General features: G+C 39.5%; 1 protein-coding gene across 5 annotated transcripts in view; it reads left to right on the top strand.

Moving 5' to 3' along the window:
• Positions 1 to 16,695, top strand: part of LOC145435095 (NACHT, LRR and PYD domains-containing protein 14-like) — a 443,484-nt gene that overhangs the window by 401,276 nt on the left and 25,513 nt on the right. For all 5 annotated transcript variants that reach the window (XM_080312363.1, XM_080312362.1, XM_080312359.1 and 2 more), the window contains one exon: positions 12,755 to 12,922. In XM_080312363.1, the coding sequence (XP_080168489.1) occupies positions 12,755 to 12,922 (168 nt within the window). The remainder of the gene's footprint in view (positions 1 to 12,754; positions 12,923 to 16,695) is intronic.

Here is a 16,695-nt window from a genome sequence, read left to right as displayed (position 1 = left end):
GAAAGGGTACCCAATAATCAGAAATCTTATAATATTAAAACGCGCGTAGCGCGAAAAAAAATTCCTGAAAATTTTTAAAAAATACACCATGATTTATGTTAATTCTCGAAATAATTTTGGACCCCCTTCGAGCTCGGCCCCTCCAATTGGGGGGTTTGGGGTGCGAAAGTTACGGTCCTGAGTAAATCTTGCGCAATGTTCATGCCAGGCGGAGAAGACTATCATTCGTTAGTTTCTCGCGGATTAACTTCGAGCTAGCCCATTGTTATTTATAACTTTGTTTACCATGTTATTTCGCCATTCCCAGAAAATAATGCGCCATTGAAATGATATCAGTATCGCTCACGTGTACGAGGCCATACTAAAAAAATATCTTCCGTGAGGCGCAGGTGATTGTGAACTCTCATTTCTTCACGGAACGCAATTTAGTTATTAGGGATGGTGTGAACGTGAGGTTCACGTTCGCGTTCTGTGTGTGAACCTCAGAAATTTAAAGGTTAACGTTCACAAACGAACCTTGGTAGGTTCTGCACTGTGAACCTTTTTCATATATTACAATTTTCACTTCATTATAACATATTTGGTTGAAGGTTATTGCATTTCAACTGAGGGCCACTCGTTGCATGTCGCTGGCAGCATAAAAATGATCAACACTAAACGAGCATCCACCTTGACAATCTCAAAACTTTTACATGCTTTGTTACAAAAGTGTGCTCGAAATATCCAGCTTTTCGTTTATGAATAATTAGTGACTCTTTGCTGTGAGCTTGACCCGAAATCACAAAACATCAAGAGTGAAATACATCACGTGTAGGACTGTAGGTAGTCAACGACTGATGCTTATTTAACAGATATCATAAAAACCAAATCCATGCGATTGGGGTGCTGGCTACTGCTGTATAACTAGTTAATGGGGTAATATCGGTAGCAAGTATAGAAACCCATTTTACAATCTGCCTAATATCAACGTAGCAATACTCAGACGCCGAATACATTGTCCGGTCTGGCCTAGACCGTTAAGGCGTGAGCTTATAATATTCCCCTGCAAATCCTCGTCGAAATTGTTGGCAAAGCGACAAAAGATATCGATTTCATGGGATTATTATATCATTTGATTGCCCCAGTTGATACATTTGGCGACGTTTAAAACGTCAATAAGTACTTCAGCCTTGTGGCATTATGTGGCCAGAGTCGTCGCAGGTGTCGTGTACATTAGTATAGGCCAGGGGTGGGCAAACTTTTGAGCTCGCGGGCCGCATTCAACATCTGAATTCATTCGCGGGCCGCACTATATAAAATTGGGATTATAAACCAAAACGCAATATTGATATTTGATTATATAGTGAGGACATGGAGTCAATATATGTGCTTACTTAAAACAAGCCAAATATTGCTTTGATGATATGGTACACGCGTCAGAAACATATAGTGGCGAGATTCCATAGGCAGGCGGACCTCAATAACCAATTTGTCAAAACTATAGAGATAAAAGTCGGTTGACCCGATTCTTAGAATATGATTGAAATATAAATCTGTGGGCAGTGATCTGTTCATAGATTTAGTAATTCCACTTTTGGATCAGTTCCAGGACACACAATGCTGACAGCATCATAACCATGTTAGCTTCAAACACGCTTCTACTATGTGTAGATGAAATATAAATACCCCCATTCTACGCATACAGACAACGAATGTACCTAAGACACGCCCGAATCGTTTTTTAAAAGCACATCACTGAAATAATTAAAAATGAAGTGGGCAATCTGAAATCCCACTGTTGATCCAAATTATGTCAATCTCGTTGCAGCTATCCCGCTGTGATATCAAGTATTTATTTCAGATCAGTGGTTCTCAAACTTTTTAAGACAGGCGCTCGCCCCCTTATGATGGTCAAAGATTTCACGCCCCCTTATCGTCATATCATAAAACGCAACCAGGATGCTAGCAAACCTAACGGGTAGTTTGATGGTGTGGAATGGTAAGACTGTGGATGAAAGATGTTGAAATATGTAATTCAGACTAAATACATAACAATAACTATGAATTGGCTGAAAATCGCGCGGAGCGCGAAAATTTTTTTCAGTCGAGCTCAGCTTCGCGCCCCCTTCGGATGCTTTCACGCCCCCAAGGGGTGCGCGCCCACCAGTTTGAAAACCACTGTCTTAGAATTATCAAGGTGAAATATAGGCCTACTAAGAAAAAGTTAATCAAGTCCCTGCATTAATTCGATTTTTGGTGTGCCTTTTATCAAAATTTTTAAAAAGTTTCTTTAGACTCTCGCGGGCCGCACAGAACGGCGTGGCGGGCCGCATGCGGCCCGCGGGCCGTAGTTTGCCCACCCCTGGTATAGGCTGTCACTTCACTGAAATGTAAGGTTGGAAGTAGCAATATGACGTCACGGGACGTCATGAGGTTCAGGTTCGCGTTCACGCAGAACCTGTCTAAAAGGTTCACGTTCACACGAACCAGAACCCTTCAGAGGTTCACACCATCCCTAATAGTTACCTTTGCGGGGCGCACTTGTACCTCGGTTTCAGACTTCAGTGATAACACTATTTGGCCCTGGCAATGTTCCATCTTAATTTTCACGAATCTACGCGCCTGCGTGGTCCATTGGACAACAGTGCGCAACAACTATAAAAAAAAAACATCATTTCTGATTTTTTGTGCGCAGCGTAGATTTTCTGTGCGCAGAGACCGTTTCAGCACTGCGCATTTGCGCACGTGCGCAGCTTAGAGGGAACATTGCTCACAATACCACATATGTTGACAATCCAAATTCGTTGCTGATACGTTTGCATCATAGCCCTCCACTCGTTAAGCAATAGTTATAAACCACGAGAGGCTTTAATATTCAATATAATATGAATAGATAGTCATCGGAAAAAAAGGGATAATGCAATGTTCAAATTAACAGGAGCAATTTTAACTTTCGTTCCATTCCTGACCATTTCGGCCAAATTAAGTGGTTATCCGGGTTATCCTGTGTGCTGAATTCTGCGGAGTTGACTATATATTATCGCGATCTATACAGTACGGGCAGAAAATCTTTACAAATAGTAACTGCATAAGTTCCTAGCTTATCGCTCCCGACAGAAGCATCGCCTAACCACAATGCTTGTAAAACACGATAAGCTACTGTCTAGCCATACTCTACTTCAATGCCGTTACTCTGCTTGCGATCTGCTATTTTACAGCTTCCGCAATAGTAAAATTTCTGAAATCGCAAAATACATTTCAATTTCACAAACTGTCGAAGGTTTTCAAATTTCAAACAAAAATTGGAATGGTTCAAAGGCAGGAGCAAGTTGATGAATAACATCACATCCTGACTTTGTTAGAGATTACTGTGGCCAGATATAGCCAGAGATATCGGGGTCTCAAGATAGACAAGAAATCAATTGAAAATGTCAGCGGCCATATTGCCTCACTGGATGATTCCGAATAGGAAGTCCCACTGTGGCGCCCTAAAGAAGACTTCGCCAAAAACCAAAAAGCTTTTGAAGCGTGAATTAATCATTATATCCAGCAATAACCGCTCTTGAATTAAAAAGCAACCGTGCTGAGCTCTTCCCCAACGCTTTAACCAAAACATTTCGTCATCTACTCCGAGCAACGGGGCCTCCCTTGCTACCCCTATAACTCTGACTACAGAAATTACAGAACCTGCTTTTTCTTATTAAGTCGAGATGTGGTGTTTTCTGCCATTTGCATATCTGGTCGATTCATTCTTTTTTTCGAATGGATTCTGAAAGCAGTCGAAATATTGTGATAATCAACAATATTGTGCCAGTTCAGAACCCATCTATTTATGAAGCTATAAAGCAGCAGAAAGCATGCAAATCACTGGCACTGTAGTGAATTGTAGCGATACCTATACTATAAGCGTTTTCGTGACGCGATGATTCGGTCAAGAACAATAAGCCACTAACTGATTGTAAAGTTTTTTTATGTCGTCTTGTTAAGTTTTTTATGTCTGGACTGTAGATTTGATACCATTGACACCACAGAGTATCTCCTGCCATCACTGCAGTCGGAAGATAGTTTGGTATTACCAAGAGCAAATCATTTCAACTTGGCGTATAATATAAAATATAATATTCATGGACCGCTGAGAAAAAGGCCAATTACCAGCAATGAACACCACCTATAAATATTTGCAATTGTATTGATGAGACAATTATTATTTGATAGCTTCCTAATCTGGAAATTTACGAAGTCAAAATGTCAGCTGACCTTTACCACGAAATCGCGTTTACTCTCAAGTCCATCGGTTGCAATAAGATATGGTTTACCAACTGCAATTTGACGATAGCGAAGCTGTCTGAATTCTCCACTGGATGCAAAGAAAACGATTTAATTGTAAGTTGATTTGTTTGATCGTTAAATGCCTGTTGGATCCGACTTTGGCCTGTTCCAGTTTGTGATCAAACAAAAACCCGTGTAATCATGCCTACATCTAAGTTGAAATTAACCTGTTTGATGCAATATTGCACTAGTCCTGTTTGAAAACCGAAATTTTCAATTAGAAAGTGGAGTGACTTGTTAGTGTTACGTAACTACAGATACATGCCTAAAATGGAATCGCTCAAGTACGATGCATGGAGTATTTTTTCGAATTCCAACCATACCATAATTTTCCGATGTTTGAACAGTTGAGCGGATGGCTAACAATGTAAGAGTTATTTCTGTTTAAATATAACATGTCTCACATGTATCGTATACAAATACTTACCTGCCTTAATGAATTTGCAAATAACATGAAAAGGTGAAAATCCATTTTAAAATTGGAATATTGCAGACTTCATCTAAACTCGGATGAATGCTTGTTGTAACAACAGTTTTATTTTTGTATTCCCTGATGCATTTACGAGTATTTTCGTAAAACCGCACACAATATTATATATTTCGAAACTATGTTGAACCGATAGCTGACTATATATAAGATTCAGGAAAACAAACGACGTTCCAAAAATTTCATGTCGGTGACGTCATACTTGATGATCCGATTGTAGATGTACGATAAGCATTTCTAACCTCTACCACGGGGGTTCACAGACTTTTGACGGTCACGGCCCGAAAGGTCAATTTAAAAAAAATTCGCGACACAACCTCTCAATTGGGCATGCTGATTACTACGTTTTAGTTTTCGTGATTATTGCGTGTGTCCTGTGTAAATATTATATCGTCGTCACAGCACTACCGGTCACTTGTGATTTTCCCGGAGGGAAGTATTACCGTCCCATTGGTTTCGACGCTCCAGGCACTTTAATCTTCATACTATAATGACCAGACAACAACCTTGCGTTGCAGTAGATGGCGCTTTAAATGACGCTTCGACGGATCTGATACCTTGTTTGCCCGGTTCGCATTAGTTGTTCTTTCTATCTTGAAAAATAAACTAAAATATTCACAAGTTGGCCTCAGATCGCATCCGCCTAATTGACATTATTTTAATAGTCATTGGTATTTATGTTCCGCGCCCACGACCCCATAGAGAATAGGCAAACGACCCCATTGAATTGTGAGCCCTAGTTTGAGAACCCCTGTTCTACTTGTTGGTGCATTTCAACCGAGAATGCTGATATTCCAATATGAATATAATATTCATTCGTGACTTTTACTTTTGTTTTACTTGCTGGAACAATATGGGTGGTTTATGGGTGATGAAAATATGGTAAGTCTAGCCAATAAGTATCATTCGTGGCTATCAGCAAGTTCGCCATCCACGCTACGTTGTTGTTGCCGACAAGGCCAAGTTGTATAGTGAAGTATTGCTGATGAACGTATGAGTTGCTATTACTGGGATCTTGTCCACCGTCACGAAACTTGAACTAATCTCAGCATTAAATATAATTTGTCAGTTTCCGACGGCCTGATTTCAATATCAATATATATTGTGTCAATTGTACATTGTCAAGTGATTTTAAAATACATTACGGTTAGTTCGGAGGTTAGGGTTTATATATATATGTCACGCGTCACTGTTTTTATGACTAATTTATGATCCAATTTTGCGTTCCGAATACAACACGATCACGATAGAACGAGTATTTGCTCGTCTAATTCAGATAATGGACGGAGTTTCACGGCGCGCGAGTCCACATCAACAAGTGCAACGAGGTCACGATTTTATCCTCTGGCGTCGCCCGGACTGATTATCGACTAGTTTATTGGCTCACATAAACATCAGTCCCGTTTCGCAAAATATACAGCGATCGTTATTTTTCAAACCGCACAATTGGCCATCAAGGTTGTGCTGATAACGAAATTGCTCGTATGTCGATGCCTAATACCAACAATAATTACAGAGGATGCAGAGCATATATTGCATGTGACACGTGACTGCTCTACTGTAGAATATCAATGAACATGGTTAGTTAGCAGAGGTGGCAACAATTCTTGATTTTGTGAACGTTTGTCGGAAAATGCTGTGAACTCAGCCAATAGCGGTTGAATATCATCTCACGAAATGCATCGGATCCAGAGCAACTTTTCAAGCAACTGACTCCATCTCCGGTTACATTTGAATTTTAAGTAGAGCACTAACTAGTTCCGGTTTCAAAGACCTGGTTGCTTGGCATGTAAAACATAAAACCTACATGTGAATCTTAATAGGCGGACCAAAACTACAGGCTGTATAAAAGTAACCAGAAATGTATTTATATTGATGGCTGCCATTTATGTACAGTGGTTACGTAGCCTATATTACGAAATTTCGCACTGGTCGAGATATAGTGACCAATGTTTGTCATATCACAAATATAACCTGGTATCTTATTAGAAACAAAAGCGTGTCCGGTGGTTAATATATATAGGGAGAGTGAAACTGCTTTATGTTTATCACTGTTTTGAATATTTACGTTGGATAAATATTATTTTTAGTAAATTAACTATCCCTCCATCATTTTCAATAGTGCCTCATTCACTCAGCGCTTTGTGTGTTCGGACATGGGGTAATCGCGATTAGTAATCGTAATCGTAATCGACTGCTTCACATATATAATCAATTTCTTTGAGAGAGAACGATTACTTTCAAGTTGTCCAAGGACTATGACAAAAACTGTTCATTCGTGAAGACGGAAGAGATATTATACCGGATTAGTGACGGCATAAATGTCCGATTTTCAAACGCGCCTGCTCATTATTACGTCAGAAGTATTAGCTTTGCTTGTCGTTGCGTAAGACTAAGAAGTATCCATACATAATAAATAGATATTCGATGTACATATTGTACATTGTAGTGTGATTGTAAGAACACCCACCATGCCGTATATTAGGTTATCAGTACATTTCACTACTTTGAAGCAGGATAATAATAATCACCACGCTGCCTATAGTTCAAAATGCTAACTTCTATATTGATGTTCGGTTATGCTTAGTTAAATGTAGTTTGACCGATGATACTTGACGTGCAGTAGGTATGCGTACGATGGCCTACGTACGCACATACGATGAACAAAGATTTGAAATTTTCTACTCAACAAATTAAACATTACAATTTCAACAACGAAACATTAAAATTCAACAGCTGCTGATGGATATTATAACCGAGCCGTTATTTACCGTTTCTGTCTAGACTCTAGAGCAGAGGTGGGCAAACTACATCCCGCGGGCCGCATGCGGCCCTCCACACCATTCTGTGCGGCCCGCGAGAGTCTGAAGCAACTTATTAAAAATATTGATAAAATGCCTACTAAAAAGCGAATTAAGGCAGGGAGTTATTAAACTTTTTCTTAGTATATTTTACCATGATAATTCTAAGGCAGTAGTTCTCAACTGGGGGCGCACCCTCTTGGGGGCCTGAACGCATCTGAAAAGGGGCGCATCCCATTAATAGTTATTGCTCTGTATTCAGTGTGAATTTCATATTTAAAAATCTTTCATCCACACTCGTAACCTTCCATACCATGAAACTATCCGTTAGGTTTGCTAGCATCCTGGTTGCGTTTTGTGATATGACGATAAGAGCGGGCGCGAAGAAAGGGCGCGAAATCTTTTATCATCATAAGGGGGGGGGGGGGCATGTCTTCAAATGTTTGAAAACCACCGTTTTAAGGTAAATACATCCTATGTTATTTTTATGCTTAATTTCTGGCGCGACCGCCCGACCTCAAGGCCCACGCAGTTTGAAAGTTTTCAACTGCTAAACATCACAAAAATCCTAACCGAGATCAATCCTGTTCTTTGAATCGGGACAACCGACTTTCATCTCTATAGTTTTGACAAATTGGTTATTGAGGTCGACCAGCTTATGAAATCTCGCCACTGTTTCTGACGCGTGTACCATATCATCAAAGAACTGTTTAGATTGTTATAAATATGCATATATATTATCTCCATCCATGTCCTCACTCTATAACCAAATACCAAGATTGTGTTTTGGTTTATAACCCCAATTTCATATAGTGCGGCCCGCATATGGATTCAGATGTTGAATGCGGCCCGCGAGCTCAACAGTTTGCCCATCCCTGCTTTAGAGTATCGGTTCTTAACATTTTCGACTCGACGCTCCCTTATCGAGCTCGACACAAATTTTCTGTACCCCCCCTATATTTACGGATCCGAAATAGAGGACTTATAAGCGTGATATTTATTCACCTAACCCTGATCGCTGGTGAATTGACTAAGATCGAAGGTCATTTTTTGAAAAGGTGCTCGGAAAACCGGTTTCCGCGTCTACTTTCAGTATTAGTCGACCTTTTTCCTGGTCAACTTTCGCGTCATATTCCGAATATGTCGCATTTCCGTTCATTTTTTGCGGTGTTCATTAAATATAGCTCACTGGACCATCTAACATTTTCCCCCTTCCCTCAAGGGGGGCGTGTTCCCCAGGTTGAAAACCACTGCGCTAGAAGAACAGTCCCATTTGTAGTTCATGATGATAAAACATGACCCGTTGATGTATTGTGACTGAAGATTGTGATTTGGTTTGCTGCGACCTTTTCGTAAAATTACTCGATTTCGGTTTGACTGGGTGATTGAATAAAAGTGACTCGAGTTGAGTCGGGTAAAACAATAAAATCAGAGAAAAACTTGCGACTCGGAACGGTGTCTTGGTGAACCTATTGATTCAAAAATCTATTACACGGTCATGAGGAATAGTAATATAACAAAAAGTTGTAGCTTGCGTTGAGTAGGGTATGTAGCTATTTTATCAGGTCACTATGGTAATCCTTGGTATTCTTTGACAACCCTGAAGTATAGTTGGTTACATGCTGGGTGTTGTTTGTTCTCTATATCCATGTTATTATCGGTGTCGCTGAAGGTAGTAGCATGCTCTACAGCTGTAATACCTATGAATTCTTCGCCGATTGGACATTTCTATTCCAGGGGTTCTTAACCAGGGTCCTTAGACCCACTCGGGATACGAATCAACACATCACGGTGTACGAGATGCATTGTGGAATTAGCCCCGTATACTGGGGAATATTTTCTTTGTCAATTTATTCAACAGGAAAATAGTCTTGGCGCTACGCGCGATTTTACGTGAATGGACTTTCTGATTTTAACATAGGTACCATCGGAAATTGTGTTGAAAATGGACAGAGGTTACGAGAAATCTCATTGGAAGCAAAATGTGTACGATCACCAAAAAGGTTCAGAAGCAATGCTATTAATATGGCTTAATATTGTCCATATTTAATTTTTTATTGATATGTTTCAATAATAATGGAAGACATAATCTAACGCTGATTTAAATTGACTTTGGCAATGACAGTATCAATACTCTACTTCTCACGACTATATCGAAATCCAGATTAGGCTACACCGATCAATTGCTCTGATATCAGATTGATCTTCTTTAGATTTTACAATATTCTTCATAAAATTGTGGCACGTCAAAGGTCCACTAGTCCTCTCACATGATATCTATAAATCAATATTTAAAAAGAAAAAATGTGATTATTTCGTGTGAAACGTGAAGAGTATTATAGTGAATTACATCTCCACGATGTTCGTGGAATGCCTGTCTGCAAGGTCCCGTCAAATAAGGCCTGCATGGAAATTATACTTTGAATTTCTCTATTATTGATGTTGCGGCCCGCGGTGTAATCAAAAACTGGGAAATTGGCCCGCGAGCACATTTGAGTTTGACACCTCTGCTATAAATCATGTTTCTTGCCGTCAGCTAGTTCAGTAGTTCCCAACCTGTTTGTCTTCATTCCCCACTTCAGATTAATTCCAAGTTATCATTCCCCATTACCTAAACCTCCTATATACCCGTTAAAAAGATTTGCCATATTTTAGGATCCTAAAAAGAGGACACTTTTATAAATTCTAAAAGTTCCAGCAAAACTGGTGATGTTGAAAAATTTTCCACCGATAATATTGTGTTGACTCAAAGAACGGTCATCACTTTGACTTGGATTGATCTGATGCAATACACCTTTCACCTACAAATCAACGAGGATACAATTGAAACCTGCTACAGTTGTTTACTAGCAATTTAAACGTGCACTTTAAGCGAAAAGTGTCTGTAGATCCACCCGTGTACCACCCCTGATGTACGAGTGTGGATATGCACCCATGGCACCTAAAACCAGAACCGAGCCTACATTAGACTTATATCGCGGTGTAGATCGAGTACACCATTTTAATCGAAGTTATGTATGCACTAGGAACGTGTAGGAAGGTATGCAAGTAGGCACGTAGGATTTATGACCGCGATATAATTCTGAGTTAGGTTTTGTTTTCGTGTACCACCCTTTTGGTATTTGGGTGTCAATACACTCACTTACTGATGAGAATGTATAAACTATATTTGTTCCCCTATTTAAATTATACAGACAGAAGGGTTGGTTAAGGTGAGCACTAATCACCGTGAGCAGCCCATAGAACAGAGATGCATTGCTGTTAGATTAGTTTACAACTAGTCGACATTTTACGCCGTAAGTTGGAAGCTCTGTGAGCTCGAAGTGACTCCTCCTCTATTAAGTCAAGTCACACGAAACATCTGACGCGAGCCAAGTCATGTCTTGAGTCATCCCTAAAGAGCCACTCAAATCTAGTAATATCCGTATTTTCCTCAGTCTGACCAACGTGTGTATTCATTCGTGTTAATATCTTTGTACGGGACATTTACTTTTGCGAATGGAGCAAATAACCCAGGACGCCGCACCGAGTAATTAGGACGACAAAGCCAAAGGTGCTTGTTTTTGCAAGCCAGCAATCCGAATTGAAAATATACTCCAAACAGATAGTATATTTATACTCCAAACCGATAATATATTTGAAAGCTGCTGTCGCTTTTATTCAGGAAATTTTATTATCATTCAATAGACAGGGCACGTGTACCACTTCAAAATCGACATGTCACGAACATCGATATCGGATCGAACATCGGATAATCACCGAGCAGTCAAGCAATGTGTTGTTTACTTTATCGCAACAACGCATCCAGTATTGTTGCGCCGAATTCTGTTGCCTCTTTACAGAGTGTTTACATTCTCAGTACCTGTCCCATCACGAAACGCAGCGTCGCCGGGTGTTAAATAAAATCCGCACCTAACTAGTTCGAGCTAAACAAAGAAATGCGCCCTCTTGCAATACTCCATTATCTCGTGGCACCCTTGACTGCTCGAAATAGCACCTCAGGATGCCACGACACCCCAGTTAAGAACCGCTTCCCTAATAACTCGATATATGCTTCTCTCACAGGGTGTTCCTGTTTTAATATTATACTTATGTCGTCGCTTATACGCAATTCAACTCGTTTACACTAGTCAACCTGACACATTGAATATTTGAACCACGATATTGCAGTTGATAGAACTTGGATATCAGGAAAAACTTTTTTTTTAAATAAAGGCGACATAAATGATAAACCAACATATCATTATGGATTACTGTCCAGGAAACCGCGCATTCAGTCTGTAATCTTTCTGCTAGTCAAAATGTGTTTTGACATCACATGGCTTCGCTCAGTCGCTGGTTTGGTAATAAATATAGAAACTTTTTGGTTTTCAATGCAATGACCGGTTCCCGAAGTGTTCTTGCAGATATAAATACGCACATGACTCAATTGAATTCAAATTCACATTCACAAAAAATGTCTCAAGTTACACCGGTATGTTAAACTATTAGTATTATTAAATGCGTGACTGCGACATTCTCTGCATATACATTTTATTATGGGACGCGTTCCCGCCGAACCTATGATTGATCTCGGCCGAACGGCACACCCGGTTCGTATGGTAATTACTCAAGGCACATCAGATCCAATTCACGCATACGAGACGAAATATTCTGGTTTATAACAATGAATATATTTTTTTTCTTCATTCATTGTATTTGCTGGCCAAATGTGTGGTTGTTGGGTGATCAAAATATCGTAAGTACAACCAATATGGCTATACTTTGTGCCTATCAGCAAGTTCACCATCCACACAACGTTGCTGTTACCGACGAGGCCAAGTGGTACAGTGAAGTAGTGGGGATGAGAGTATGACTTGATATTACTGTTATCTCACCCACGGCTGTGAAACTTAAATTAGTCGTAGCAACAAATGTAGTTTGATAGTATCACCCAAAAATATTTGTGCATATTTCAATATCAATATATGTAATTCAATTACACATGATGATTCTGCAGCACATGACGGATGGTTAATAATATATTGATTTAGTAATCATATAATCGTTGCACGACTGCTAGTATCCGAACTAGGATATCGAATGCGAGCTCTGTTGCCGAGCATGCTTCAGTAGATATTTTTACAAAACACAACTGTCAACTCCTGTTCTCATACAGCTGCAGCAACTGACCATCATCGACCGTACAATGCCTTCGGAGGCGTATTCCGATTTCGCAGCTGTTGTCAAAACCACTACATGCACTCATGTAGTATTCAACAAATGCGATCTGTCTAAAGAGAAACTGAAATACTTCGGATCAAAATGCAAGGAAATTCAAGTCTCAGTAAGTCCAACTATTTAACTACTCATCTCCGTCCTATTTGGAACAAATATTCGTATCCACAAGCCACCGTCGTTTTTGTTTGATAAATGCAGTGAAATCGCTTCCCTCCCAAAATGATATCGTTTGGACGAGCCGCATATTACATATTTTTATCGAGATATGATATACACACATATATATATGCTTATTGTGTATGCATGAATGAATATAATGAATACCACGACTACGTAGTGCAGTTTAGTGCTACCCCGTTTCTCAATCCCAAACCAATGATGATGATGATGATGATGATGTTGAAACCCAGATCCGTTTAATGATCAATCATAGCATAAAACGTCATCCTATTTTACTACGTATTCTAATCAGAGGTGGTCAGCGTTGGCACGAAAGTTACTCAACCCTAAACTGTTTCCAGTAGAATTATAACCTGCTGTCAATGAAAACTATTGAGTTAATTATTTAGTTTTTAGAAACAGTCATAAGCACGCTCTCATGAACCGTCAGCACTTCGAATCCGACTCTGCGGACGTTGCGAAGAGCTGAATTTGTGTTGCTACAATCCATCTATACCACATGTATATCGACAGCAGCATAATGATTCGACCATATTAGATGATATAAACGATAAAACCTAAATTAGTATTCAACTTTCCGAGGTTTCGTAATCTATCCTGTATTTTGCTGATAATTATAGATTGGAGCTTTACCATGTCATGTGTAGTTCAGTTCTACTCATCGTCGAGCGATATAAAGCCTTTTGGCGTGTATATTTAACTCTATATTGGTTCCTCGATGGGGATTCAATCTGTATTTAAAATGGCTAGCAAAATGAAATGACTTTGAATCACTATTATTTTGAAAATTCTATTTGACTCGACTTGACTTGCTTTGACTCGACTTGACTCGAGTCACCTTCAAAAATCAATTGACTTGACTTGACTCGAGTCAAAATTGGCAATGAGTCGAGACGACCTGTGACTCGAAGGTAGTGACTGGATTCCAACACTGCTGTGAGCTGCGCATGATACCTGACAACGCTTTCCTGCGACTAATGAATCGATGTTCGGCTATAGCCTGACAAGTTACCAGCTGAAAGACTATCTCATCCCAAAGAATGATCTTGTGGGGTCGCGATATGCCGTTTTCTAGCCGTCTTGGTCTTGGTAGTGTCTGGGCCATTGCACGTCAAGGCAATATGCTTATTGATATCCGCTGACTCTCTATCAATGGAATGCTGTTACCATCGACGAAGCCGTATAAGCTAGTGAGGAATAGTGTTTTTGGGCACAGGCGAATAGCTTATTTCGAAACAAAAGCATATTCATCATCTCAAAATGCTTTATTTCGCGTTCTTCCAAAATCACAAATCGGATCGACGGCCGCAATCGGTCTGCCTGAGATAGTGCAGAAACGAGCCAAGCTTGGTGTACCGACGTTAACCATTCTCATTGTTATGGGAATGTACGGTGATTTGATATGAACTAAATTTTTGCTACATTGATTTCCCATTGACAATTTCATTCAATTGCCATGTTTTTGCGAATACTGTAGTTCTAATTCTAATTTAATTTGAAAAAAAATGTCTAGCTCAAATTCTGATTTTGATCTACTTTTTAAAAAGCTGTGTAGCTCTAATTATAATTCAAATCTAACTGAAAAAAGTTATGTACCTCTAATTATAATTCGAATCTAGAAAAATTTGTAGCTCTAATTTAATTCTAATCTAATTCGGATAGCTGAAAATTTTCTAGTTGTTGAAGTTTTGCTGTGCAGTGCATATAGATACAGTAACGGATTGTTCGGGGTTGTTGGTATTCGAATGGGGTGGAACAAGGTGGAAATTATTCCAATTTTTCATATGGAAAGGTGGAAATATAGTTCACCTTTTGGGGGGATTTTTGTAACCTGTTTTAAAAGTGAGCACAGTTTTAACAATGTATCTGTAGAAAATAAAGGTAGGTTTTAACTGATAATCCCAACTTTTACAAGAGGTTAAAATATGTCATACACCACTTCAGATGGTGTAATGCATTTTCGCACCTTTGAAAATACATCTTCCACTCCCAAAACACTCCTATAGGATGATGTACCACTTATGCACCCAGATACGCGAAACAAGAATGTCGTGCGAGATGGAATGCATATTCAGCACTGTAAGAGAAACTAGTAAATATACCCTTCTTTAAGTCATAGTGGTTCCCAAGTATACAAACGCTGTCTTCCGAACTGCAATTCCACTCTGATATCACATATATATGAGACACATATATATGTCGGACTGTATGCTGTGATTGTCACTCGGAGTTCATGGTTGGAGCATTGTCTGGGGTATGTTCCGACTGATTCTTCACTCGGACATCATGTCTGGATTAGGTTGTCACTTGGATATCATGTCTGGGGTTCATCCCATGACCTCGGACTTTATTTTCAAAATCTGATATCATGTCTGCGGCTATAAATAACCTATCCCATAGCATTAGGATCAAATCACGGGTTTACCAAAAACGACGTTGCGACAGCGTTTGTGTATTTGTTAACTAGTAACAGGCGGCTATATTTATTAGGTTTTCCACCTGTGCGGAACTTGCATTCAATTCCGCGTGACATTCGTCTTAAGTGGTTATTGCTGGATAGATAACGCTTCACTTCATAAGAAGATTTTGAGGGTGGAAGATGTGTTTTTGGGGGTGGGAAGATGTAATGCACCCTCTGAAGGGGTGTATTGCATGTTTCCACCTTTCATGAAATATCGTATTCATGTTTACACCTTGATCGAAGATAAAATATCACCTTTATGTTTCACAGGTACAGTGTTAAAACTGTGTTCACCTCTAAAGGAGGCTGGAAAAATTGGCCTAAAAGGTGGCCCCTATTTCCACCCTTCTATGTAGCTTTTTAATCAATTTCTACCATTTGCCCATCCGGATACCAACCAATCCTATCCAGATAACCTCGAACAATCCGTTACAGTATTTATAATATACTTTATACCTACATTTATATACATACATTGTATATTCACAGCCAGACTTGAACAACTAGAAAATTTTCAGCTTTTTCGAATTAGATTAGAATTAGAGTTAGAGCTAATCAGCTTTTTCCAAATTAGTTAAGAAATAAAATTACCGAATTCATTAAAGCTGCACGCCGTACTTGGCTTGTTTTCCACTATACCAGGGTCACCAATTTAAAGTCCTGGACGCTTCGAAAACAGCATAGGGCGTTTTCACAAAATCAATCTTAAGAATGAGATAGTCTTTTCAGCTTGTAATATGTCTGGCTAGCTCCGAAATCGATTCATTAGTCGCTTGAAAGGGTTGTCAGGTCTCTACGCAGCTCATAGTTCAAAATAAAATGACGTTTATGATCATGATTTTTCTTGTTGAATTCTTATGAGGTAACCATGAGTATCGACAATGTTAGTGAGCACGGTGTTGTACTAAGGTAGAGTTATAAAATCGTTGTTGCTGAAATCTGTGGCCTATTTTTACTCGAAATTGCATCATTGCGGCCCGTGGCCCCTACGAAATTTGATAAGTGAACCGCGATCCGTTTTGAGTTGGCGACACCTGCACTATTCGGTTTTCCTGCATGGCTCAAAACTCTTTCTGGTGGAGCTGATGTTGCAGTCATGCCTACGAGTTCTCGAGCAGCAGCCTTGTGATGAGGAAACGATTTTCACTTTTAGTAACCCAAAACACCACAGTCCGTGCTCCCACTCTCTGCTTCGAAAGATTTTTCTACTTTATCCTCCAATATATTTTCCGTGGTTA

This window comes from Botryllus schlosseri, chromosome 3 (assembly GCF_051294905.1).
Source record: "Botryllus schlosseri isolate E-star chromosome 3, Bs_hap1, whole genome shotgun sequence".
Classification (NCBI taxonomy): domain Eukaryota; kingdom Metazoa; phylum Chordata; class Ascidiacea; order Stolidobranchia; family Styelidae; genus Botryllus; species Botryllus schlosseri.
This window is presented reverse-complemented; position numbering and strand designations above follow the sequence as displayed.